This window comes from Bos mutus, chromosome 11 (genome assembly GCF_027580195.1).
Source record: "Bos mutus isolate GX-2022 chromosome 11, NWIPB_WYAK_1.1, whole genome shotgun sequence".
Classification (NCBI taxonomy): domain Eukaryota; kingdom Metazoa; phylum Chordata; class Mammalia; order Artiodactyla; family Bovidae; genus Bos; species Bos mutus.
Window position 1 is genome coordinate 19,968,823 of NC_091627.1, and position 27,582 is coordinate 19,996,404.

Below are 27,582 nucleotides of genomic sequence, written 5' to 3' on the forward strand. Positions count from 1 at the left end.
CTCAGTACAGCAAAGCCTGCCATCCTTACTGGAGGCCCATTTTGCTCAAGAGTGAGGTCCAGATGGTCCACAGAGGTCCCGAATATTGTGTTTAAGCTCAGTAAAAGGGAAGTATATGCAAAAACAATTCTATTCAAAACTATAAATGTATGACATTCTTAAAACCTATACTTTTATTTCTCCTGAATAGTTGTAATACATCACTACTGTTAAAAAAAAATTCAAGTTCAGAAATAGGTACTGTGGAAAGTAAGTTCCTGTCAGTTCCACCACCCATGGATTAACCCAGTTAATGGTTTTAAGACTCTTCTTTTCCAAGTTGGGTCATTTATACTTGATGTTCTACAATTTTTTTTTTTCATCTACTTATAGTCTCATCACTATGCATAGAGATACTTGATCTTTTTTCATGACTTTTTCATATTCCATCGTACGGAGCACGCATGAGCTAAGAAAACAGATGTTAAAGCAACTTGATTAGAGCAGATGGCTACAGTTCACCTGTTATCTTATTCCTCCGACCCCTCGGCCTTGCCCTCAATTGCCCTCAATTGGTCCTTGGTCTTTCCTCAGAGTTGGTTCTGTCCTTTTTCCCTACTCTGGGAGCTGGAGGGGAGGGCTGGGGTGACTTCCCTCTCTGCCTGTCACCCAGCCTGGAGTTGGATAGAGAGGAGGTGTTCTACGTTTGTGGCCTGAATGACATCAAAGAGAAGTGGACCAACCCTCAGTGGAGGAAGTGCTGGTTCATTGTCAGGCGCTTAAATCACCCAAGATGAAAATGGAAATGGGCCCTGGGTGAGTGGTGGGACGGTGATGAGACTGGAGAAGCCAGCAAGGTAGCTGGGTAATTAATTAGTCTGGATCTTGGGAGAGGACTTGGTGGAGAATGGATGTTAGGGAATGACCAATGACGGTTGATGTGTTTGGATGAGCTCACCTACAGAGGGTCATTCAGAGGGTACACCAAAGGGGAGCCCAGCCTCTAAGGAGTTGGGGCAGAGAAGCCCATGGGGATGTCAGAGGCCGGAGGAGGGAGAGATGGGTGAGTCAGGAAGCAGACGGTTGAGGCTTGACGTGTTTCTGGAATGGGACCACTGGGCGTGAGCAACTAGTAACTGAAGGATGCTCTGGTGACGTAGGACCCTGGATGCTCTCATAGGTGGGATGAGAGCTGGGGGAATTTTTAAAAAGGGCACGATGGTGGCATGTGAGCAGGCAGGGGTAGTGACTGCGACCTTCTTAGTACAGAGGGCGCAGGTGGAGGGCCCCCATTAGGGGGCCTCGAGGGGACGGAGGCTCCTGTACTGAGTGGTCCAGAAGTGGGCAGCCTGGTGGCGGCTGGAGGAGAAAGGAGAGGGAGAGCTGACCTGGAAGGCCTGTTCTGAGCAGGATGGAGTAGGTGTTCGAACTGACCAGGAGGGACAGCTAGCAGGGAGAGGACTGGAAGGGTCTAGGGAAAATATGGAAGCCCTGAAACCAAAAGGAGGGTGGGATAAGGAAGGGGTACAGAGCGTGGAGGCTGGGCGAGGGGCAAAGAGCATTCCTGTAGCCAGTGTCTAGCTGGGGGTGTCTGTTACTCACCAGACACAGGGGTAGCACCGTGAACAAGGAGCTCACAGCTGGTCAGGGGAGCAGAGCTCAGCAGATGGCCTCTTGGTTCAGGGGAAAGGTAAACAGCCTCCCAGAGCAATCTGGCGATGAACGTGGTGGGGTGCCCAGTCGGAGGGTGGCAGAGTGATGATCTGGCTACTGCATCTGTGAGCTGGAATGCTGTCTCCAGACACACATGTGCCCTGGGCTCTGCATCAGTGACTGTCACCTTTTGAGAAGTCTGAAGTCTGGTGCTTTGACTTCCCTGCAGTGGGCAGGGTCAGCTGTGCTGGTGAGGTCGTGGGTGTGCGGTGGGGTCTCTACCCAGGGCATGGGAGTGGGGTGGGACGTTCGGGAGGGAAGGCAGGGTGAGAGCCACTACTCACTCAAGCGACAGGGACTCTCCAGGAAGCACTACGACCTTCTACTCGTTGTCCTCTGGGTAGCCGGAGCTTGGACGACAAGAGAAGGAATGAGGGTGTCTGCTGGGCCATCCTCTCACCCCATCGAGCCCAGGGGCTCCTGCTGTTCCCCGCCAGCATCAGCGGCCCCTGTGGCCCTCCTCCTCTTGGCTCTGGTGGGGCCCCGCTCGCTCAGTGTCCTAAGGCCTTGCTTGGTTACAGTGAGGCAATTACAAATGGCCCTTTCATTTTACTTTTCTATAGACCCACTAGGAGACCTCAGGACTTGAGTGAACGCTTTGCACCATTAACAGCCAGAAATGAGGACCAGGAAAGTCAGGGGCTAGTTTATGAGCCTTGATTGTGAAATAAAAACGAATACTAACAGGTTAGGCAATAAAAGGGCATCTCAAGGCCAGCTTTCACATGCCTGACTCGGGCGTGAAGCATGGATAAGTATTGAATATCCAAGCATTTGCGCACTGGTAGTATATATATATATATATATATTTTAAAACACTGACCCATTACAAAATGCACATTTACTTAATATATGGGCTTCCCTGGTGGCTCAGACAGTAAAGCATCTGCCTGCAATGCGGGAGACCCGGGTTTGATTCCTGGGTCGGGAAGATCCCCTGGAGAAGGAAACAGCAATCCACTCCAGCACTCTTGCCTGGAAAATCCCATGGACAGAGGAACTTGATGCACATTTACTTAATATAGTACTCGGTGTAAACATTTTTGTTTGCACTGGGTCTCCATTGCTGTGCGCGGGCTTGCTGTAATGGTAGAGAGCAGGGGCTACTCTCTAGTTGCCGAGCACGGGCTCTAGACCCACGGGCTTCAGTAGTTGTGGCGCACAGCCCCTTGGCTGCTCTGTGGCAGGTGGGATGTTCCTGGACCAGGGATGGAATCCGTGTATCCTGCATTGACAGGCGGATTCTTATCCACTGGGCCAGCAGGGAAGTCTCAGTGTAAATACGTTGTTGAGATAACACAATAGGAAAAGCTGCCAGCAAGTGGTTTTTACATGTACACTGGCATCCACAGTCCATTTAAAATCCTGTCCATCCAAAACTCGGCAAAAGGAATGAACAATCTTGATAAACCAGATCTGTGTGTGCTGGTCTTTCAGTGGAGAAAAGTAAAGCCACTAAGTTGCATTTTAGACAAAGGCTTTGGAGTCAAAGTATTTTTTGGACGGCCTCAACTTGAGCCCTTACCACCTGACAATCACACATACCCAAGGGACCCCTTGGCTCTTAGTCAAAGACTGTCACCATCAGAAGCTGTTGAGCATGTTGTAGAGATTTTTCTATGCAGAAAGATCTAATATTTAGCCTCACTCCTGACCCTTGACATTCTGCTCAACTGAGTTTTCTTCTCCTAAGCTGTGTGGGCTGATGTTTCACTCTTACTAGGATTTACTGTCAGGTTCATTTTACCCATACTGGCAGTAACTCGTTACACACTTGCTCTGCCTCAACAGGTATGGACTGCCAGTGAACTTCCAAGCGGTTCTCCTCCAGCCTCATAAGAAGTCATGCACCAAACGTTTACGACAGGTTCTGAACTCCGTCTTCAGGCATCTGGATGAAGTTGCAGCTGCAAGTATATTGGATGTAGGTATATCATCCAGAGAAAGCTGCCTTTTACAGTAAGGTCAGCCTCTCCACATGGAGCTATTCCCCCAAAACGGTACCTGCCAGACTATTAGAAAAATCTACACTTCACAAATGTGAAAGGTTAACAAGAGACTGCGTTGAGTTGGGGTGGACTGTGGCAGGCAGAAATTGGGGCCAATGCCTAGAGAGCTTTCCTCACACGGAAACAAAACGAGATGAGCTTATGCACTAACGTGACATCTTTTGCAGGCATCCGTGGAGATCCCTGGACTCCAACTCAGCAACCAAGACTACTTTCCTTACGTCTACTTCCACATCGACCTTAGTCTTCTCGACTAGAAAGATGAGCTGGTACCGCTAAACTTCAGTATCCCTGTGAACTACTACAGACACTTCTTTCCTCTAGCCCGAGAACAATTTAAGTATCCTACAGATTTTAGATTTTTAGAGAAATTGCTCACAAAGATTAGAGACAGTTGTATTTATTTTTTATAAGTTACAGTAAAGAAATGTTCTCAGTCCTTTGAATTGTCTCTTCACTTATATTCTAACGTATTTCAAAAGTTCCGTTTTCTGAATGTCTCACATGAATGGGGACTATCTATCAATTGGTAGCCTGCTGCTGTACTTCATGTCTTAACAGGACATGCTGTGAGGGTTTAATAACAACATATCAAAAACCCTGGGCTAAGTGTATACCCAGCTCTCTCCCCTAGTAGTTGCTGGTGAGGCCCAGACACAAAAGACTGGGCCTGGAGGGCAGTTCCCACTTGACGATCCACACTGTTTTTCATCCTTCTGTATAAACTCGCTTTACATTTCACATTTACAGCTGGAACCTGGCCTTGTGGGTCACAGGTAAGACCTGTGTGGCAGCAGGCATCCAGACGGTGTCACGTGAGCCGCAGGTTATAGGGAGGACAGATGTCAAGGTTGTCCCTTCACAATATTAATGTACAGGCTAAACACCACACTCTGAATTTACCATGTGGACACTGATTTCATACATTTATTGGCATTGTCCAAAATATTGTTTTATTCTTTAATGGAAAAAAGCTATTAATATTCAAATGAAAAGGGTCACATTAAAAAACCTGTATGTAAGAAACAGCCTCCAAGAACATCCAAGCAGCAAGTCAGAGGGAGGGAAAAACGCTTCAACAGCCCATCCGTTTTCTTCAAAATATTACTTGACAGGATACAACTCATTTCACTGGCTACGACAATTCATAGAATTTTTCATTGTTTTCTTGAGATGCAAAAGTTCACTGCTGCAGTGTTTTCAAATGACCAGTCAAGGGTTACTTCTCGGTTAAAAAGGCCACTGGTAGGTTCCTTGGACTGGAAAGGACGTTCCTTCACCACAGGAAAATCTGCTCCCAAGAAAAGAAAGCTGAAGTCTTTGTGGAGCCTCTCACAATTCATCTTTCTCCAGGTCGTCCAGCTCCACGTCACTCAGGTCAATGTCATCTTCCACGGGAAGCTGTGGGACAGAAAACCAAGGTCAGGCCCTGCAGGGTCTACACAGAGCCACAGGCAGGCGACCCTGAAGTCTGACGTCTCACTTCACACGGTCAGGCCCTGCAGTGTCTACACAGAGCCACAGGCAGGCGACCCTAAAGTCTGACGTCTCCCTTCACACGGTCAGGCCCTGCAGGGTCTATGTAGAACCACAGGGAGGATGACGCTGAAGTCTGATGTCTCACGTCACAGAGCAGTACACTTCTAGCAGTGCTCTGAGCACAACAGCTTTTGCTCACCCAGTTCCTGCTTTTAACCCTGCCTATCAGTACAGAGAGAAAACTAACAGTGATTTCACTTGTCCTTTGTGGAGGATGGGCAGAAATGTACTGGAATATATTTAATTTCAAAGCCTGAATTTTGCACTTCTCTCAGAGTTACTGAATTCCAGGTTAAATGTTCACTTGAGGGCTGGTGGGAAAGCAACCTCAGTGAATTTCTCCAGCTGTGTGAGGCATGAACATCCAGTGCTGCACCCGACGACAGGGAGGACAGGACGAAGGGCCTACAGGCCCAAGAAACCGACACTTCAAGGCCAGGCTCATGTCAAAGCTCAGGTCTGAGGGAGGGGACTTGGGTCACAAGCAGCAAAGCTGGGTCGGGAAAGTCAGAGGCAGGACGGAAGCCCCGAGTCCTGCTCATGGCTCAGCTGCCCTCAGGACTCACCTCGCCGTCCTTGCCATCCCAGGGCTCCCTGGTGCTGATGGTGGGGAAAGCACCACCGCCTACAGGCGCCGTAGATCCACGCCCGAAAGACAGCTCCCTGAGGGGAAGATGAGGAGAAGATGTGTGTTAACAATGGACGGTTGGTGCCAGTGAAGAAACTACTCTTTGCTCCTGAGAAGTACTTAACGAACTATCTTTTCCATCAGGGACAACAATGTCACTGTATGACAATATAATGCAATTCCTGAGGAAGGCTCTGGCAGCAGATAAAGCCCGTTACTACCAGTAATTTGAAAAACAGCACAAACGTATCTTGCCAAAATACAAGTAAGTAAAAAACGATCAAAGTTGATCTAGACATGGGTTAGACCAGAATAATACTTGATTAACAAAATTCCACACTAACTTTAGAACCCAAGAAGGTTTCTCAGTGCGGCTACTTTCCAAGTTCTGGGCCAGGGAGTCACTTTCCCACCATTCCCTGAACTGCTGTATGGGCAGAACAGAGGGCTTCCGCACAGTCAGTCAGACCCCGCGGGTACCAGACTCATGCAGGCTGGTACCCAGGATGGCTCAATGCCAAGTGCACAGGATGGCAAAGGGGCCCGAGAGGAGAAAAGTGGTAGGATCACTTGCTAAGTAAAAGACTTCCATTGCACAGGAAGATGATTCCAAAGCTCTAATTTATGTACATTTATGCTCTGAAATGTGAAAGAGAAAATTACTCCACTTGTTGCATACTCTAGCATAATCTAGTTTGGAACCATCACCACAAAAGAACCAAGTAAACAGTTTGACAAAACAAAAACAACTCAAAGAAGGAAGACGTTACCTGAGAAACTCATTAATGCCTTGCTCACTGAATGATCCCTTTAGGAGAGCAAATTTCATCTTGCGTGCGTTAATAGCTGCCATAGCAGGGTATCCAAACCCTCCAATCCCCAGCGCGTTCTCTAGTTCAGATTGGGCTCCAGCTTCTGTCCACAGCCACCTAGAAAAGTGGATTGATTTTTAGGGTAAAGATCCCTTTTGAATTAATTAGAACCCTATTAGCAGACATTAATTAAAGAACAAAAGATTACACATCAAATCATTTACAGAATGAGATGGGTATAGAAAAAAAAAATCAAAAACTAAAGATGAGTTTTTTAAATAACATGTTCCAGATGTGCTCCTAAGTAACCTTGGTTCCTCTCCTGTTTCCTACACTCTAACCCTAAATGGACTGGTCTACCTACAGGACCGTTTCTCCTCCCAGTCCAATAAACCTGATGAATTTTCTCTGTTACCTGAAATCCTATCAGTATCATTTGGGGTTATTGATGTTCTTTGGGCACGTAACAACTTTAAAAAAAAAAAAAAGTTAAGGATATGTCATAATTCACACATGTAAAAAATGCTCAACCAGACTTCGTGGGTAGCACAGTAGCTAAGAATCTGCCTGCCAATGAACACAGGTTCAATCCCTGGTACGGGAAGACACCACATGGCGCGGAGCAACTATGCCCACTGTCACCACTACTGAGTCTACATGCTGCAACCACTGAAGCCCGTGTCCCTAGGCTCGTGCTCCCCAACAAGAAAAGCCACTGCATTGTGAAGGCTGCCCACCGTCAGCTCCCTCTACTCATACAGGGGTGAAAGACAAGGAACCTGGGCACACAGCCTCCTGCAAGCACACGCTAAACTAAGAGAGGCTGTGCAAGGCCTCTGTGTGAGACCTGTACCCACGTGGTACCTGGGACAGCAGCGGAGACGGAGTACATAGAGTAGAAAGATGATACAGTGGAAACAAGAGACGAGCTTTGTTCTAAACATTTGCCAACGTCCGGCCCTCACGCAGAAGAAGGTAAAGAAACATGCCTCTATTTCTGTCTTTATCTAGCCTTCAAGGCTGTGCTAGAATTTAGAATTCAGCTGTTACTAATTGTTTTTGCTTGCTAGCCGAGGACTCCAACCACCATTAGAACATGATTCCTATAAGAAAAAAGTGTACCATGGTACAAATAAGATACTTGCGTTGATTTGTTTCTTCCTAGGTGGTAATTATTTTTATATACTAAAAAAACACCGGAAGATGAGCCCCTCAGGTCAGCAGGTGTCCAATATGCTACCAGGGATGAGAGGAGAAACAGCTCCAGAAGGAATGAAGAGGCTGGGCCAAAGTGGAAACAACGCTCAGTTGTGGATGTGTCTGGTGGTAAAAGTAAAGTCTGATGCTATAAAGAACAATATTACATAGGCACCTGGAGTGTTAGGTCCATGAATCAAGGTAAACTGGATGCGGTCAAGCAGGAGATGGCAAGAGTGAACATCAACCATCTTAGGAATCAGTGAACTAAAATGGACTGGAATGGGCGAATTTAATTCAGATGACCATTATATCTACTACTATGGGCAAGGATCCCTTAGAAGAAATGGAGTAGCCATCATAGTCAACAAGAGAGTTCAAAATGCAGTACTTGGATGCAATCTCAAAAACAACAGAAGGATGTTGGTTCATTTCCAAGGCAAATCATTCAACATCACAGTAATCCAAGTCTATGCCCTAACCACTAATGCCAAAGAAGCTGAAGTGGACCAGTTCTACAAAGACCTACAAAACCTTCTAGAACTAACACCCAAAAAAGATGTCCTTTTCATCACAGGGGATTGGAATGCAAAAGTAGGAAGTCAAGAGATACCTGGAGTAACAGGCAAGTTTGGCCTTGAAGTACAAACTGAAGCAGGGCAAAGGCTAACTAACAGTTTTGTCAGAATACACTGGTCATGGCAAACACTCCATTCCAACAACACAAGAGACAACTCTACACATGGACATCACCAGATAGTCAATACCAAAATTAGACTGATCATCTTCTTTGCAGCCAAAGATGGAGAAGCTCTATACAGTCAGCAAAAACAAGACTGGAAGGGACTGGCTCAGATTATGAGCTCCTTATTACAAAATTCAGACTTAAACTGAAGAAAGCAGGGAAAACCACCAGGCCATTTGGCTATGATCTAAACCAAATCACTTATGATTATACAGTGGAGGTGATGAACAGATTCAAGAGATCAGATCTGGTAGACAGAGTGCCTGAAGAATTATGGATGGAGGTACTATATAATACTGTACAGAAGGTGATGACCAAGACCATCTCTAAGAAAAAGAAATGCAAGAAGGCAAAGTGATTGTCTCAGGAGACTTTACAAATAGCTGAGAAAAGAAGCAAAGCAAAAGACAAAGAAGAAAAGGAAAGACAACCCAATTGAATGCAGAGTTCCAGAGAATAGCAAGGGGGAGATAAAAAGCCTTCTTAAGTGAAGACTGCAAAGAAATAGAGGAAAACAATAGAATGAGAAAGACTAGAGATCTCTTGAAGAAAACTGGAGTAACAAGGGAATATTTCATACAATGATGGGCACAATAAAGGACAAAAACAGCAAGAACCTAACAGAATGAAGACAATGTGGCACGAATACACAGAAGAACTATACAAAACCTTAATGACCTGGATAACCACAAGGGTGTGGTCATTCATCTAGAGCCAGGCATCCTGGAGTGTGAGGTCAAGTGGCCCTTGGGAAGCATCACTATGAACAAAGCTAGTGGAGATGATGGAATTCCAGCTGAGCTATTTCAAATCCTAAAAGATGATGCCGTGAAAGTGATGCACTTAATATGCCAGCAAATTTGGAAAACTCAGTCGTGGCCACACGACTAGAAAAGGTCAGTCTTCATTTCAATCCCAAAAAAGGCAGTGACAAAGAATGTTCAAATCATCATACAACTGTGCTCATTTCACATGCCAGCAACGTCATGTTCAAAATCCTTCAAAGGCAGACTTTGGCAGTACATGAACCGAGAACTTCCAGATGTACCAGCTGGATTTAGAAAAGGCAGAAGAACCAGAGATCAAACTGCCAACATCTGCTGGATCACAGAAAAAGCAAGGGACTTCCTCTGCTTCATTGACTACGTTAAAGCCTTTGACTGTGTGGATCACAACAAACTGTGGAAAATTCTTAAAGAGATGGGAATACCAGATCACCTTACCTGCCTCCTGAGAAACTTGTATGCAGGTAAGAAGCAACAGTGAGGACCAGACATGGAACAAAGGACTGGTTCAAAATTAGGAAAGGAGAACGTCAAGGCTGTATATTGTCACCCTGCTTCTTTAACTTAAATACAAAGTATATCATGTGAAATGCCAGCTAGAGGAATCCCAAGATGGAATCAAGATTGCAAGAAGTATCAACATTAGATAGGGAGATACCTAAGATACCACTCTTAACGGCAGAAAGTGAAGAGGAACCAAAGAGCCTCTTGATGAGGGTAAAAGCGAAGAGTGAAAATGCTACCTTGAAACTCAATATTCAAAAAACTTAAGATCATGGCATCTGGTCCCATCACTTTAAAGTGTAAACAGTGACAGATTTTATCTTCTTGGGCTCCAAAATCACTGTGAAATGTGACTTCAGCCATGAAATTAAAGGATGCTTGCTCCTTGGAAGGAAAACTAGGACAAACTTAGACAGTATATTAAAAAAGAGAGATACCACTTCGCTGACAAAGGTCCATATTGTCAAAGCTATGTTTTTTTCCAGTAGTCATGTAGATGTGAGAGTTGGACCAAAAGAAGGCTGAGGGCCAAAGAACTGATGCTTTCGAACTGTGGTGCTGGAGAAGATTCTTCAGAGTTCCTTGGACAGCAAGGAGATCAAACCAGCCAATCCTAAAGGAAATCAACCCTGAATACTCATTGGAAGGACTGATGCTGAAGGTGAATTTCTAATACCCTGGCCATCTAATGTGAAGAGCTGACTCACTGAAAAGACCCTGATGCTGGGAATGACTGAAGGCAGGCGGAGAAGGGGATGACAGAGGATGAGATGGTTGGATGGCATCACCGACTCGATGGCCATGAGTTTGAGCAAACTCTGAGAGATGGCAAAGGACAGGGAAGACTGGCGTACTGCAGTCCATGGGATCAGAGTTGGATGCAACTTAGCAACGAACAACAAAAAAACACACCAACGTGAGCAGAGGAACACGGACTACAGGAAACACTGAGGGAACCACGTTCAGGCAGCACTACACTCTCCTTCCCAAATGATCCTGGGACAGTTTGATAACTCACCCCCACATTTTCTTCTTGTATTTGTCCGCCAACTTCAGAAGAACTTCCAAGTAAGAATTTCTGCCTGCAGCTCCTGATTTAAACAGACAAAGATTTTACAGGTAAAAAGAAAGGAGTTGGTAAAGTAATTCCATCTATTAAGTGTTCTCTATTAAGTGTCATCTATTAAGTGAGCAGGCAGCACAGAACTAATGGAGAGCGAGCCCTCACTGGCCATACCTGTGTCAAGAATGTGCGGCAGCACAGCCACGACGCAGAGCTGATGCTCCTCACACGTCTTCTTGGCGACGTCCTCGTTGATGATCTGCGGGGCCCAGAACACAATGGGTGTTGGAAGACCATGTGACACAGAACCCACAGGTCTGCTTGAACAGACTGGGCACCGTCATGCTTATTGAAGAGCAAAGTAATTCAAGAGCTAGATAAGGCTCTTCCCAAATAATACTTCCTGTGTGTGCTACAGAAACACGAACGAGAATTCCGTTTTTATCTCTTAGCCATCTATCTGCAGTGGGGGTGAGCCATTTGTATGCACACATGGTCTCTAAAATCAGGATGCCTGGGCACAGCCTTGCTCTGACGTTTAGTTGTTTAGACAGGTAAGAAAGACATTAACATGTATTATATATTCTCATGGCTTTCTTTGCTTCTTCCTCATATGCAAAATGGAGATAAAAACAGTATCCACCTGTAAGTGTTCACAGGAGAATTAAATGAGAAAAATCTACATAAAGGAACAGTGCTCATCACATGGCCAGGTGCTCAATAAATGTTAGCTATTATTTTGAGAATGATAAATGAAAGACTGGATTTAATTTTAATGAAGCGAAGGTACCTTTTGCTTACAGTGCAATTACTTTCGTACTGAAAGTTATGAAAAGCTGCCAATTTACAAGACAAGTTCTCCCCATCTGAAAGTACAAAAACACTCTGAAGAGAACAATTTAAAAAAGAGAAAGAGCTAACTGGCAAAGACAGAAAATGTCTTTACTGCTTTAGTGTGGTCTTTCATCAGACTGGAAAAGCTCTCCTTAGTACAGGAGATGAAAAGGTTTACCTCAAGCAGCTCAGGAGGTGGAGCGTTATCAGAAAACAGATCGAGGGCCCGGGAAACAATGTCAGATCTCGTGCGTCCCCCGTCGTAATCCACAGGAGACTCACCTTTCTGAAATATCTTGATTGTAGGGAATCCCCTAATCTATTAAAAATTAAAATTTTGTTGCTGTTTGTTACAAAGTCATGTCTGACTCTTTGCGACCCCCATGGACTGTAGCCCGCTGGGCTCTGTGGTATTTCCGAGGCAAAAATACTAGAGTAGGTTGTCATTTCCTCCTCCAGGAGATCTTCCCAACCCAGGGATCAAACCCACATCTCCTGCATTGGCAGGTGAATTCTTTACCACTGAGCTACTAGGGAAGCCCCCAAAATAAAATATCAGAGTAGAAATCAAATTAATATTTAATAATAAATAAGATGATCTTTATGGCTAAAACTACTTTATAGGTAATTTAATGTAACAAAAACACTCCCTGGCCTGCATCAGTGTCTAAGGGCAGCATGGTCTATCAGTCAGGGGATATTAACAGTCTCACTGCCAGGCTTAGCCAAATCTTATTCAAATGCTGGACATACATCAATATAGTAATATATGTGCTCGAGAACAAAGGGACCAACTTCAGAAGCTGTATGAGTAACCTGTGAAAGCCTGGGGTCACATTAAGCCCATAGGCAGTGCAATGCTGAAAGCAAAACCAAGAAACCTCAACAGTCTTGAATCCCAGATTTACTGGTTAAGATAGTGAATGATTTCATTTCTTCATTACAAAATGGCTAAATTCCCCTCCCACCTCCTAGGGAAGCCAGGAATACACGATGGAGTGACAGTTGAAAGCAGCGTGTTTCAGAGAAACCAGCCTCCCAAGCACACTCACCCCGTATCGGCTGGCGAGAACCTGGTTCACAGTGGCATCCACAGCTGCAAGTTTCACTTTGCCTTTGGTTTGCTCTTTCACCTCTGTAGCGGCCGCGGCCCATTCTGGCTCTAGGCTACAGAAAACACCCTGCACTTTAAAAGGGTATGCCAACTCTAGGCACACATACTTTAACTGCTGCGCACATTTCCATCCAGTCCAGTGAAATCACACTTGGGAAACACTCCGTGTGCAGCTTTATGAAAGCTGTGACGCCCCACCCTCCCACATTCACTTCCCCATCCTTCATCTATCATGCCCCTCCCCACCCTGGATGCCAGCTCCCTGCTCATCTCTGAAAACATGACAGAGGAAACACTCGGCACAAATGCTGAGGGTTAACATTCACATAGAGCCGGAACTTTGGGGGAGAACATCTTGGGGATCACCTATGACCTGATTCAGCTCTTCAGAAGTGAGCCAGGTGAAGAGACTAAAAGCACTATGACTTAAAAAAGTATCTGGTACAAAGCACTTACTTTTTGCAGTGTCCACACCAGGGAGCATAAAACTCAACCATCCAAACATCTTCACTGTCAAGGACATTCTTGTCAAAGTTGTCGTCTGTCAGCTCAATCACGTCCTTCTTACTTGAACTGTCACCTCTGCCCTGTCATTTGTGACATTAAACCTTAGGTTACAACTTGGCCAAAAAGAACACTATCACCATTCTAAATATACATATAGCAATAATCAATTCTACATCTTAACAAAGTTTTGAATTCTTCTTTTAAGTGAAAACTATTTTACTCAGATAGGGAACATTCCTTAGTATTATTATTCTTTTTACCTGGCAAACAGTATTTACTTTCAAAGAATTACCAGTACACTGAGTATCACATCTAACATGCACCTGAACTCTGTTTTTGCTACCTTCATTAAGAGAAACCCCAGCGTGGCTCACAGAACCACCGTAGTAACACTGTTCTCATTCAGAACCACACTGGTTCATCCTGGATACCTACAGTTCAGATAAACTCCCTACTACTTGAGAAAGCTAAAAACAACACTTAACCCTCTTATCTTTTCAAAGCATTTTCTTTAATACTAAACCTGTAAAGCAGTCAGAATTGATATAATGCTTTCTGTTGCCTGGATGAAAAGCCATCAGTGTTGGAAAGACAACCTGTGCTCATTAAATGTCTTAAGTTTGAGAAAAAAGGCATGAAATCTCTGGTAAGCTAGGTCTGTATAAAGAAGCTACTCTTACTGGTCTCCTAGGAGTGAAGGGCTGTTTTTATTATGTGTGCAGGCAGACCTTGGAGATCCTGTTGGTTTGGTTCCAGACCACTGCAGTAAAGCAAGCATCGCAATAAAGCAACTCATGAATTTCTTGGGTTTCCTGGTGCACATAAAAGTTATGTTCACACTATATTGTAGCCTATAATTTTCATATCGTAGTCTATTCAGTGTGCAATAGCATTATGTCTAAAAGACAATAAATATCTTAATTCAAAAATATGTTAGTGCTAAAAAATGCTAACCCTCATTTGAGTCTCTAGCGAGTCATAAACTTCTTTGTAATAGCAACATCAAAGATCATAGATGACCATAATTCTAACAAAAAACTTTTAAAATACTCCAAGAATTACCAAAATGTGACAGGATGAGCAAACGCTATTGAAAAAATGGCACTGATAGACTTGCTTGATGCAGGGTTGCCACAAATCTTCACTTTGTAAAAAATGCAATGATTTGAGAAGTGCAATACAATGAGATGTGCCTGCATGTATCAGGAAGAATTCAATGCCTTTTCACAAAAACATAAGTACATCATGGTTAAAATCCACATTTCATACAAGGAGATCTAATATATCCATCTATAGAACAGGAATCTTCTTCCCTATCCAACTGTGTATGTGTGTGTGTGCACGCATGCTCAGTTGTGTCTGACTCTTTCTGGCCCCAGCAGGCTTGCTTCTCTGTCCATGGGATTTTCCAGGGAAGAATACTGGAGTAGGTTGCCATTTCCTACTCCAGGATATCTTCCTGACTTAGGGATTGAACCAACATCTCTTGTGTCTCCTGCACTGGCAGGCATTCTTTACCACTAGCACCACCTTGGCTCTCTATCCAATTATGTATGAATAAAACGTCCAGGGATTTCAGCCTGACTGCCCCAGACACAGGCCAAGAGGCCATCCAAATTTCATCCGTGTTTGCCCTGGACGAGAGCGTATTTCCCTCTCACCACTTTGGAACTACAAACACCATGGAGGCCCAAGTTCAGCTTCTGGGGCCTGAAGCTCTTTCTTGCTGTCTTCCAACTCTTCTACTTAGACCCAGGGCTAAGGAAGCCATTGCGGGGCCTGGTTCTTGGCCTGCAGCTCAGCTGTGGTGGACGCCCCAGGGCCGACTGGCTAGGAACAGAGACCTCAGTGGGCCACACGAGCAGCTCTGACTCCCTCTGCAGTCACTTGACTCAATCTCCTCTTATTATTATTATTTTTTAAACTCAAAGTCCACCAATTTAAACCACTTTTAAAAACAATCATCTTCTTTGCAGAGTTTCCTTGGTGGCTCAGCTGGTAAAGAATCTGCTCACAATGTGGGAGACCTGGGTTCGATCTCTGGGTTGGGAAGATCCCCTGGAGAAGGGAACAGCTACCCACTCCAGTATTCTGGCCTGGGGAATTCCATGGACTAGTGCATGGGCTTGCAAAGAGTTGGACACAACTGAGCGACTTCCATTTTCATGCCCAGTTTACAATCAGGCTTCAAGATCGTGACACACATTAAAAACTGACATTATACAGAGACTTACTTGTTTTCCAGAGCTGTAGCCACTGCCCCGGCCGCCAAGGCGGTCTTTCACAAGCTGGCGCAGAGCACTGAGGGCAGCGTCCACGATGGCTTCACCAGTTCTGCCACCTGCAGGGAGACAGGGGCATCAGGTGAACAGCAGTGGGCAGGCTGAGTGTCTATATCTGATGCTAGCTAAAGACTGGAACAGACATGTCTGTCAGCTTCATCTGGTGTTCAAATAGACCTAACAACTCGAGTGTCTTTAAGACAGGACCAGTTTCTTCTAGGATGTTATTTCCTGCTTAAACTTTACCCTGGGAAAACTAATTCCTCTTCTTCAGTTTTAGGTTTATTAGTGTGAACAAGGACATTCCGTTCACCCACAAACACCATCTACTATTGAGAATAGTTCACTACAATGTCTACTGAATGTGTAACATGTACACAGATTTGAAAGGTTATCTAGTTAACAGAGCAGGATAAATTTCTAAACACAAAGTACCAATGAGGGGAATGGAAAAAACTATTTAAATGAGATTAATGCACAGAAAGGACTGGACAAAGGAGGATACGAGGCATCTGAAGCTAAGAAACTGGAAAGCAACCTACTTCCTTCTGCCTTGTTTAAAACACAGTTATTCTGGGCTTTGAGGTTCTGTAGCTGAACTTGCTCTTAATTTCAATCCCTGTATTTCCAACAGTGACAACAGCCTTGAGAAGTTTACCAAAAGCTATGTGCTCAAGAACAAGTCAGGAGACTCTTGATTTACTCAGAAGAAAGTGGACAATATATGCCTTGAAATTATCAGAGTTCAAAGGCAAAACTAATAAAATCTCTTCAGAAAGTTTTTTCTTTCTTCTTTATTAGAGTTTTCCAATCAAACTGCCCAGGAAGAGATAAAAACTTCTAACACTTCAGACCTGACATTAGAAAGAAAATACAGCACAGCAGCACTCAAGAGTGTGTTCAGATCATCGTCTACTACATCCTGGCTGAGATGTAGTGACCAAGCATGTCGATTACTAAGATAGGCAGGCAGGCAGACCTCAACATAAAAACAGCCTTCTGCTCCTTATCTACTGCAGACACCCCACTTTCTGAGTTAGTGCCCTTCCCAACAATCTCTACCTAGAAGTACACCAAATCAAGAAATACACTAGGGGAAAAGAGAGGGTTTTCGCATTCCAGACCTAAGGTGAGCAAATTCTTCCTGCAGAAGATCAAACAGTCATTATTTTTGGCTTTGCAGGCCACACTGCTTGTTGTAGCCACTTGACTCTGCTGTCTTACTGTGGAAGTAGCCATAGACAACACCAGTGAAAAAGCATGACAGTGTTTTGAAAACTTATTTACAAAAACAAGCAGCAGACCAAATGCTAACCCCTGCTCTAAACATTCAATTTTCACAAATTAGCAAAATTAAAAAATTATATTCCAAAGCAGAAAAGCAGGTGTTTACTAAGAAAATTGAAACTTTGTTTTATGGAGTTTTAGAGCTATCTTCAATAGGATACCTATTTGTGACCTCTTAAATAACAGGCCAACTCTATAAAAGAACAGCTGACTAAAATAACATTTAAGTCTTGACAGTCTGGAGCCAGAGTCCTCTCCAGCTGCTTCAGTAACTCACAGCAGATACAACTACCTCATCTATAAAAAGGAGAACATGCAGGACTCCTTCATTATCAACAGTTTAAAAGACTAAATAATAGCTTCAATAATTCAAATACTATATATGTTTACAAGACTTGAAGATTCATGGGCAAAACACTCCACGGTAATATCAACAGTTCAAACTGACTTTCCAGTTACAGGACTTTCTTTTCCCACTCTTATGCTCGAACTCCTAACAGTGAAGGGATGAGCAATTGGAGCAAGAAAACACTTGCAGATCTTTAAAAATACTATATAATTATAGAAACTTATTAAACAGTAAGTAATGAGTAAAATATCTTCTTGTTGTTTAGTTGCTAAGTTGCGTTCAACTCTTTGCGACCCCATGGACTGCAGTCCGTGAGGTTCCTCTGTTCATGAGGTTCCCCAGGCAAGAATACTGGGGTGGTTTGTCATTTCCTTCTCCAGATAAAATATTGAGTAACTAGTATTTTTTTTTAAAAAACTAACGAGAAAGAGGAAAGCACAAAACATCACTACTCTACCATTGCTAAGACCATGTGGTCTAAGCTAGCATAAACAATAATAATAAAAAAAACCTCTCACCTGTTTGACACGTTTAATCTCTGAGCAACTCAGATGATGTAGGAAATCACAGATCAGGAAATTCAGGCACAAGGCAGGTGAGAAACTTGCAGGCAGCAGGACCAACAGGTTACAGAATCCCAGGTTCTCTATCTGGTCCTACCCACTCATTAGAATTCCAACCAAGGGCATGAAGTAATTAGGAAAAGTTCTTACCCTGATAATCTTCTGGTTTGTTTTTGTTGGATCCAAAAATCTTAATGGTAGGAAATCCCTGAACACCATACTGACCCCCTAGGGACTGATGTTTGTCTGCGTCAACTGCACCAACTTTGACAACATCCTGTGGAAACACAGAAGGAATATCTGTTTTTCTTTCAACCAGAGCAGACTCCACAAGAACCCATCATCTGATGATGCAAACTCAGAGATGAGATAATAAAGGGCAGGGTCCTATTTGCCAACAGAATTGATGACAGCTGTAGCCTGGGAAATCAATCCTAAATGGAGGACTGGACAACAGGCAAGTCAGCCTGTGAGGAAACTCAGCTGCTCCCAGAAATAGCCCGACTAAGCACAATTATGCCACTTCACTGGGAAACAGAATTAACGAAAATAGACAAGACAAAAATTAGAATGTACAGTATCCCCTTGTTCCCTACATAATCTTGGAAGCAGAACAAGAGTACTGGGCTTCAACATGCAAACTGACCTCCTACTGTACATTAAGCCCATTTGCTTAAACTTATTTCAACATACACAGGTGAGCATGAACATCCCAGAAACTCACTTTCAAGGCAGTTGCTGCTTTCTTCCATTCTGGTGTTAACCTCTGGCAGTGGCCACACCTTGCGGGGGATGAAAATACAAGGAAACAGTCAGTCTTTGATTCCAATTCGAGAAACACTCCCCAATGGTCTCCTGAGTGCCATGGACTGGGGGTAGGGGCTTTCAGGGAGAACAGCACTAAAAAAAGACATGATTGGCGACCAGAAGGAGCTCACTGTTCTGATTTCACTACAATCCTTTTTTTAAAAATCATAATAAAAAACCTTCCAAATTACTGCTGAGTTAAATTATACTTAAACGGTTTAAACAAATACTATCATTTGTAACTCCATCTCTGAGGGGGAACATCAGTGTTTACCTTGCCGAGTGTGCCTCAAGTGTGGTCTGAGGTCTATGCTAAGCAAAATGCAGATTCTGAGACCCCAAGGAATCAGAGTTCCTAGAGAAGGGGTTCAGGAACCTGTCTTTAATAAGTCCCACTAGTGATTCTTCAATCTATTAAGGTTTTATAGCCCCGATATAGTCCAGAATTTTCATCTTTATAGATGAGACGACTGTTTTAGAGCCTGGATCTGTGGGGCCTGCGTCTTAATGTTCTGTAGCTCCCACGGCAGCTTGTGGAGTTAAAAGGCACATGGAATCTCAAGTCAGTAAGGCTAAGGAGTGAAAACCTTGACACCACAAGGTGGTGTTAAAAGAACAAGAAGAGTGAGACAGTGACACACAAGGAAAAATATTCTTCATCTTTTAGGTACTAGTACTTGGGAAAAATTACTGTGAAATGTAACAGACAAGTGCTTTAAAAAGAAATTATATATACAAAAACCTATCGGTCATCCAGGTTACAGACAGCTGTATTATTTTCATCACTGTGTAATATCCATGTATGAAGATAGCATAGCTAGTTTAACTACAGGTGACTACTTCCTTTTTTAAACAGTCAATTTTCTTCTAATTAGGTCTCTAAGCACCTAATGAGCCAATGCACGTGCCAGGACCATGAAGCGCATTCTTCACACAGGATTTCATTTCATCAGCACAGCCACCCTGCAGGCAGGCTTTGTGGTCATTTTCATTCTACAGATGATGAAACAAAGCCTGAGAAGGTAAGAAACCCTTCCAATGTCACCCAGTGACGGAGCTGCCCGACAGGTCTTCCTGGCTCCAGATCCCACGCTCTTAGTCAGTATGTAACATCACCTTCCATGGGGGCCTAGGCATAATCCAATAGTTTAGAAGTCAAGATCTTTCAGCAAAGTGCCCTGAAATGCTGATTCTACCCACTACCTACACAGTACATTTTGCTATTCAGGTAAGCTACTTGGAAATCGAGGAGTCAAAATTTTACAGGACTTTGTGCCTCTTTAATTTCAATTTGTTCTAACGAAGGTAGGACTTAAATCAGAGATTTTCAGAGTACATACACCCTGTAATTTCAACGTTAAGCAATATAAAGACAGATCAAAATGCCACAAATATAAATATAGCAGCATACCCTATAATTCAGGGGTTTTTCACTGGGGTCCACGGATCTCCAAAGGGCTAGTGGACAAAAACTTAAGGGCTCTGTAAGCTTTGATGGGGGGGAAATCCTCTATTTTCATTAACTTATAATTAAAATTTAGGATTTCTTTCAATAAACAGTAATAACATATCATAGTGGGTTAGTACTTGTGACTCTGTCAAAAATAAAAATCACAGGGGTACTCTTTCTACCCCCTTCTGATGCCTATGTCAGAAGCTTTCTCTATCTCCTTTATACTTTAATAAAACTTTATTACACACACACACAAAAAAAATATTTTCTCACCACCACTATAGTTGGTGCAAGTTTCTTTCAACATCATTTACGTTCATCACCATTTCAGAATTATGGTAGCTAGCTGTTAAAATCGGAGAAGGCAATGGCACCGCACTCCAGTACTCTTGCCTGGAAAATCCCATGGATGGACGAGCCTGGTGGGCCGCAATCCATGGGGTCGCTAAGAGTCGGACACGACTGAGTGACTTCACTTTCACTTTTCACTTTCATGCATTGGAGAAGGAAATGGCAACCCACTCCAGTGTTCTTGCCTGGAGAATCCCAGGGACGGGGGAGCCTGGTGGACTGCCATCTGTGGGGTCGCACAGAGTTGGACACGACTGAAGCGACTTAGCAGCTGTTAAAATCTACTGCTGGACCTTGGTATTTATAGTCTCTGTAAATGAGGACTACAAAACCATACCAAGATTTACTTTGATAGTTTAATAATCTTACTCCAATATTTCAGGTTTCCTTTGTGATCCCATAGCTTTTATTCTATGCATGTAAAACTTTTATTCTTAGGAGGAACTCATAGTCTTCACCAAGCTGCCAAAGTTCAAACACACTGAGAGGTTAAAAGCACACTCTCTAATGAGACATTCTCTCATCCAGGACACTATGAAGCAAAACTTTGCCAGTTAACAATAATAATTAACTACTTGATCCAGAACCTTCTCAAGCATGCTGACTGGTTTTGTTTTGAAATGAGGTATATTTTCATATACTGCAGCTCCCCCAAAACAAGGTAAATTACTAATGCCATAAATGACAAAAAATATCAAACTTATAAAAGCTGCATACAAAGGCATTCAACAATATTAAGCCTGTAGAACTGCCATTTGTACCTTTACTAAAATGAACGAATCTATACAGAATTCTTATTTGGATAACAAAGAAAAACAAAAGGAATAAAAAAAAAGCTATTAAGATGAACAGTATTTTCATAATGTAGTAACTTAAACTTTTGAAGTAAAGGATTTCACCATGATTTGCTACACTGAACTGGTACTAAGTTTCTAAAACTGTTTTCTTTTTCCAAAGAAAAAACTGAAAAGCAATAAAGGAAAACCTTTCATCAGGCATTGCCTAAAAAGTGCCTGCGCAAGGACGGTCTGCATGATTTCCACTCACTACTCGCCCTGCCTCTCCGAGGACCACTCTGGACCTCCAGTCAGCACCCAGCGCGCCTGCAGATACAGCTGGTGGTGCTCCACCTCCTCCAGGCGCTTGTCACCTGCAGTTTGTAGCAGTGACAGTCTCATGCCTATTCTGCACTGATTCCATTGATCTGTTGCTACACATTTATTTGTTGGGGCTTTGGTTTTGTTTTCAGTAAGTATTTTAACTACATAAACAAGCAGTGCAATACTGTGTATTTTGACTGTGTAGATGACCCTTGAATAAGGAGAGTTACAGGTGCTGCTGACGTGCTGCAGTCGAAAATCCACATGTAACTTTCTAGTCAGCCCCCTGTATCCACGGATTCAACCACAGCGAATTGTGTAACAATGGAGTACAAATTTGTTGGGGGGAAAAGAAAAGCCCACATTTAAGTGACTTGCGCAGTTGTATTTTCACTGCAGAAGGTTTCTTTTTTCCCCTCAGAAGTAGATGCAAAGCAAGAGAAGAATTTATCTTCAGCCCACTTACATTGTCCTAAAGACCAGCTAAGTGTGTCTTCCTAAAATTCCTTCTTTCTTGCAACTATTAGCTACTTCCAGCATTTTTCTGGAACTGACTCAAACTCTGCACCCTTTAATAGTCAATCAACCTTTTCCCTCTTATGTCTTTTACTTTTTACCATTATGAGATTTCTTTTCATTCGCATTACCTGGATGTGTCCTCTACCTCTTTTAAACCATCAGTAAATTAGGTAAACAAGATGGCTCAACCGACAACTATTTCATAATTACTTACCATGGAGCATAGAATTCTACAAGCCACAAACTGTCACTCTGAATAACTTCTCGGTTGAAGTTTGAGGGAGTTAATTCAATTACATCATCACTAGACGAATACAGACCATTAACTGTTATAAAGAGGGTACAGCTCATCAGACCTGGAATGACAAGAAACGCACCATCAATAGCAGGGTTCACGCTCTGACTGGAAAAGTTCTTTTCACCTAACCTAGGCCGTTCACACAGAGGACAGCTTGGGTCAGCTCTCTCCTAGCCCCCTCCTTCCTCCACTCCCCTACTTTCAGCCTGGCTACTGTTCGAGCTCCTGGGATTTTACTCTCTCTGGGGCAGTGCTAAACAAGAAGGGAACAGACGGCCCACACCCTCATCTCTTTGAGCTGTGTTGGGAACAGATTTAAATACTATTCTTGGTGCCTTCCCTATGCTAACACCTTCATTCTGTACAACCACACTCTATGAGGCAGGACTATTACTGCCATCTTCTGGGCAAGGGTGCTGAAAAACTGGGACGTTCCATCCAACTCTGAAACCCTGGATAATCCACCCACTATTTCTTGTGTTATTCAAATGCATTATTAGCATGCTATTTTTATTAAAGCTTTTTGACGGGAAAAATAATTATTTGACTCTTCGACTAGACTGTGACTCTCTTAGGGACAATGATTTTTTTTTAAGTATCTTTCTTGCTACCAACGTTATCCATGGCATATCATCAGGCACTCACAGCGCTGCTGGATGAGCTCTGAAGGTTCACGTGAACAACTGACAAAGGGAGGGCAGACAGTGTACTGCATTATTAACAATTTAGCCACCCTGTGGACCAAATATATTTCTCCGGCTACTCATATGCCACCTTAGTCACAATTTCATATGCTTACTTTGTAGACAGGATTTAGATTTCATGTGGAACTTTTTAAATAACCCAATGATAAACTTCAAGAATGAGTGCATATTGATGTCAACTGTTATGTTGCTCAATCCTCCACTAAGGCATTCTGAATTTTCAAATCGCTTTCAAATACATTGGATCCACTTGATTTTTCACAGCACTACTAACTAGAACGTGGGAATCATCCTGATTTTGGAAACACTTGCAGATAGAGATTAAATGGCCCATCCACAGTCACACCTAAAACTGGTGGAGCAGCTCTGACTCCTATTTCCAGCTCTATCAATTAGACCATGTTGTCTTTTCAGTTCTCAAGATAAAAAGGTTTAGTATGCCATGGCCATGAATAACAATCACACTGCTTGAGAACACTGCATCGGAATTACAAATACGACTAGCACTGTAGGAACTTCACTGCGAACTCTACTAACAGTGATGTGATGCCTCTAAAGGTTATCATGCAATGGGTATGATCAGATTTGCTTTCTACAGAGTCTTCTGGCTGCAATGTGAACAGGGGATGGAGAATTATCAGGAGAGTGGTTTCACATAAACCGAGGGCAAGATGAAATGAATTACAGTAACAAAGGCTACCGGGAGGTCAAGAAGCCACGGCTGAAAACTGCCTACTGGATATATAATGACAGAGAGGTCCCCAGGGGCCCTGGGCGGTCATGGTAGAGAAGCAAAAGTAAGCAGCAGTCAGGCTGCACAAGGTTAGAGAAAGCAGGAGGGAACAAGCTGGTGAAAACAATAGAGTATCTTTTAAAACAGGTTTCTTATAAAGAGCGGGAGACACCAAGTCAATGTGGGATAAAAGGAAGTTTTCTTTTCAAGGATGGGAGTGATTTGAGCATGAAGGGAAGAAATATGTGGAGCAGCAGAGACTACTACAGGGAATAATGGAACAAAATGCCTGAATTACGAGGAGGGGAGTAAACCCAGAGTCAGAGAGAGGGGTATCTTGCCACAGGATGAACTCCCTTCCACTTCAAGAGGTGGGGAAGGGTGAGTGTGGACGGAGGTCAAGCCAACCAAAGAGAGGCTCCCTTTATAACTGCAGGTCAATACAGCAGCCACTAGCCACACGGGGCTACCCCAAAGGGAGGCGTGCTGGAGGTATAAAAAGCACACTGAATCTCAGAGACTTGATAGGGGAAAACAGCAAATTATCTCAGTATTTCTGATATTGATTTCCTCGAGATATTTTAGATATAACGGATAAATAAATATATATTAAAATTAATCTCACCGACTTTTTGTCTTTTAAATATGGCTACCAGAAAATTTTAAGTTACCACATAAATTTAGCATTATATTTCTATTGGGTGGTGCCACTTAATAATCTTTTCTTTGCTGCAGAAAAGATCAGAGATGGACACATTCACTAAAGCAAGTAAATCAAGAACCTAAGTAGAGACCATCCTAATTGTCAGTAAGCTTGAGAATAAAACTGGTCTTGGAAAATCTTCTATGGATTTTAAATATATTTATCTTCTTTAAAGAAAAAAATCTGTATGAATTGTTATTTACTCAATATATTGAGCTCCTTGCAAAATTTTCAAAAATAAAGCAAGAAAAAAAACTATCAACAGTCCTGCTTAGAATGAATTATTAATATTTTGGTAGATATTGTAGCTGACATCTCTCTGCATCATACAGAGATTTAAAATTTTATATAAATGTCATCTTATTATACATTCCTTTTTGTAACCTTTTTCACTCAAAATAAGTTACATTTTCTACTAAGTAGCCCCCATGTAACCATTTTTAATGGCTGTATCATGTTCCTAATCCACTACTGACATAATTAGATGGTTTCAATATTTTTTTTCTAGTAAGAGGCTAATGCTAAAAATTCTATTTATTCTCAAATAAATTTCATTATTTCCCTAAGAAAAAATCTTACAAGGGACATGGGGTATGGCTACCATTGTGGTATATGTATCTGTTTAACTAGCCTCCAAAAATTGACACCTCAACTAAGAATAACACTTATAAGACACTACACACAGTTAACTCATTTACTCTACATGGTATGTGTCATCATGCCCATTTTTAGCCCAGGAAATGGAAACACAGAAAAGATAACTTGCCTAAGGCCACATAACTAAAGAGTAACTAGGTACCCATCCCCAAATTTTAACCAAAGGACTGGACCCTGCAGGAGTAAACCCCAGAAGGGGCATTCTACAGACTGTGCAGGGGAATCAGGTTCTTTCTCTTCTCCTGTCAATCGGGAGGAACAATGAAGAAGGCACTCTCCTCTTCATGCTGTTCCAAGAAGGTTGGAGTCATTACAGGATGTTTTAATGACTGTTACACTCATTAAACAGTGATTTTTGTTTAATTGTTCACCTCAGGAATGTGGTAGGAAGATAGGCATGCCTAATGACACTCAGTATAACATAAACTTCAGCTTTTTTCCCTCTAGTAATGGTGCTGGACTTTGGTAACTTTCTATAAAGCGGCCTGGATCTCACAAGAGCACCCTCCCACTATAATGGGTATCAGTGGTAATGTCTTGATAAAGGTTCAATAACTAAATTCTTTAAGAGGCAGTAAGACCTAGTAGGGTCAGAAGGAAATCAAACATGCTACTCCAAAAGCATTAAAAGGTGTACAAAACCCAACAGCAATAACAGCAGTCAGTAACTACCTCCTACAAAAACACTCAGGCCACTTAAAATGATAAGAGTAGGTCAATGCTGATCGATAATGATCTGTTTCTAATATTCACATGGTCATTCCACTCACTGATAACCAGCACCAATGGGAAATTGGAACATCCAAGTATCTAGAAGCTTTGTGAGCAGATGGTTTTGCCATCTGTGGCCTCCCACTATTCCCCAACAGTAGTTAAGGATGCTATAAATCTACATCAGTAACCTCTCTGTACCTCACCTGCTAGCAAGAGTACATGGTCCCAAAAAAGTCATCTAGAAACCTAGAGGGCGCCCCAAAAGGCTGACTACCTTAAAATGAGTCAACTGAAAGAATCATAGATGCTTTCAGAGCCCTGTCTGAATTCACTTGCAGGCAACTAAACAGAAACTAAGTTTTCGCTCCTCATCTATTATCTCTACAGTAATACGGCAAGTATTTCTATCTTGCTTTCTCTCTTTAGGTGTGTATATATGTGTATATATATACACATATATACACAAATTCTTTAATCCCGAGAACAACGCTAGGGAGTACAAGCCCAGAGTGGTTAAGTAACTAGCTCCCAGTCACCTAGCTAGTAGATTCGGGGGACCGAGGCTGGGACCCATACCTTGCTCTCTGGACCAGCGTGCTCAGGTACCCACTGTTACAGCGCCTTGATTGGGACCAAGAGGGCCCAGGGAAGGAAAGGGATCCTCCATTCACTATTGAAGTCGCTAAGACATTTACCTTAGTATGGGTTCGATTTAGTTCTGAAAAGTTCAATCACATCTAAAGCGCTCTTACATCGTGAAACCCGCTTTAAGAAGGTACTGGGGCCTTTGAAGGAAACTTCTGATCGATTTCAGGACTGGGTTTTGATATTTCAGGTTTTTCACAAGTGGGAATTCCATAAAACAGGTGGTGAGGGCAAGCTGCAGTATGAGGAGCCTGTGACTCCCCCCGAACACTCGAGGCCCAGAACAAGGTCCCCCTTCCAGGTGCCCCACCCCCATCCCAATACCCAGCCACGGTCAGGGACGAGCCGTAGTCGGTCTCGGGGGGCTCGATCGCAGCTCCCGGCCTTCGCTCATACCCCGCCCGCCCCTTCACAAGAGCCCGGCGTCCGGCACTCGGACCCCGGCTCGGGGCTGTCCCCAGCGCCCCGGGTTCGCGCTCAGCCTCGGGGCTCTCTCGCGCATACGCTCCACCCCCCACCCCAGCCCAGGTGGGATGCGGTCGCCCCCCGCCAAGGGCTCCCTCACCTTCCCGCGCGCCCCACACGTCTGCTGGAGGGCCAGCGCAGGGTGGGGGCAGGGGAGGGGAAGCTCGGGTCAAGGACACCCTCAGCTCGCGGAGTTCCCCCACCGCCGCCGGGGCTGCCTCTGCGGCATTCTCCGCGAGGACCCGGCCCGCGACCCTCCTCGCCAGCGCGGGGCCCGGGCAAGGCCAGGCGCCCGCTTGCTCCCCGGGCCTCTCAGGCTGTTCCCCTCACCTCACCCCCCGGCCTCCCAGACGAGGAGGCCCAAGCCTACCAAGCACCAGGCGAGCCATGCTGAGCGCCCGCGCCGCCACACACTCCAGCCGCCGCCTCACAGCCGCGCCGCGCCCCCACCGCCCCTCGTACCGCCCTCGGCTCGCGAGGTAAGCGCGGGGCGGGGCGGCAGAGGCGGGCCGGAAGACGCTCG

The 27,582-nt window shown here is 43.8% G+C and overlaps 2 protein-coding genes across 5 annotated transcripts in view; one reads left to right on the forward strand and one right to left on the reverse strand.

The window, feature by feature from the left end:
* ATP6V1C2 (ATPase H+ transporting V1 subunit C2) overlaps window positions 1-4,140 on the forward strand; it is a 60,153-nt gene extending 56,013 nt beyond the window's left edge. For all 4 annotated transcript variants that reach the window (XM_070379109.1, XM_070379111.1, XM_070379110.1 and 1 more), the window contains 2 exons: window positions 3,484-3,616; window positions 3,869-4,140. In XM_070379109.1, the coding sequence (XP_070235210.1) occupies window positions 3,484-3,616; window positions 3,869-3,958 (223 nt within the window). In that variant the 3' untranslated portion in view covers window positions 3,959-4,140. The remainder of the gene's footprint in view (window positions 1-3,483; window positions 3,617-3,868) is intronic.
* A 507-nt stretch (window positions 4,141-4,647) lies between these two features.
* PDIA6 (protein disulfide isomerase family A member 6) lies at window positions 4,648-27,582 on the reverse strand. The gene is made up of 13 exons (XM_005892549.2): window positions 27,430-27,582; window positions 22,355-22,496; window positions 18,635-18,692; window positions 18,061-18,187; window positions 15,664-15,770; window positions 13,379-13,509; window positions 12,861-12,975; window positions 11,987-12,127; window positions 11,149-11,233; window positions 10,930-11,002; window positions 6,639-6,797; window positions 5,807-5,903; window positions 4,648-5,102 (listed from the first exon to the last, which is right to left on the reverse strand). The coding sequence occupies exons 1-13, from the start codon at window positions 27,446-27,448 to the stop codon at window positions 5,034-5,036; spliced, it is 1,323 nt and encodes a 440-aa protein (XP_005892611.1). The 5' UTR covers window positions 27,449-27,582; the 3' UTR covers window positions 4,648-5,033.

Excerpts from the sequence above, each read along its gene's own strand:
- PDIA6 (XM_005892549.2), bottom strand. Across the intron at positions 12,128-12,860 it reads TTCTCGCCAGCCGATACGGG|ATTAGGGGATTCCCTACAAT; the intron begins GTGAGTGTGCTT and ends AATTTTTAATAG. Across the intron at positions 6,798-10,929 it reads TACAAGAAGAAAATGTGGGG|GTGGCTGTGGACAGAAGCTG; the intron begins GTGAGTTATCAA and ends CCACTTTTCTAG.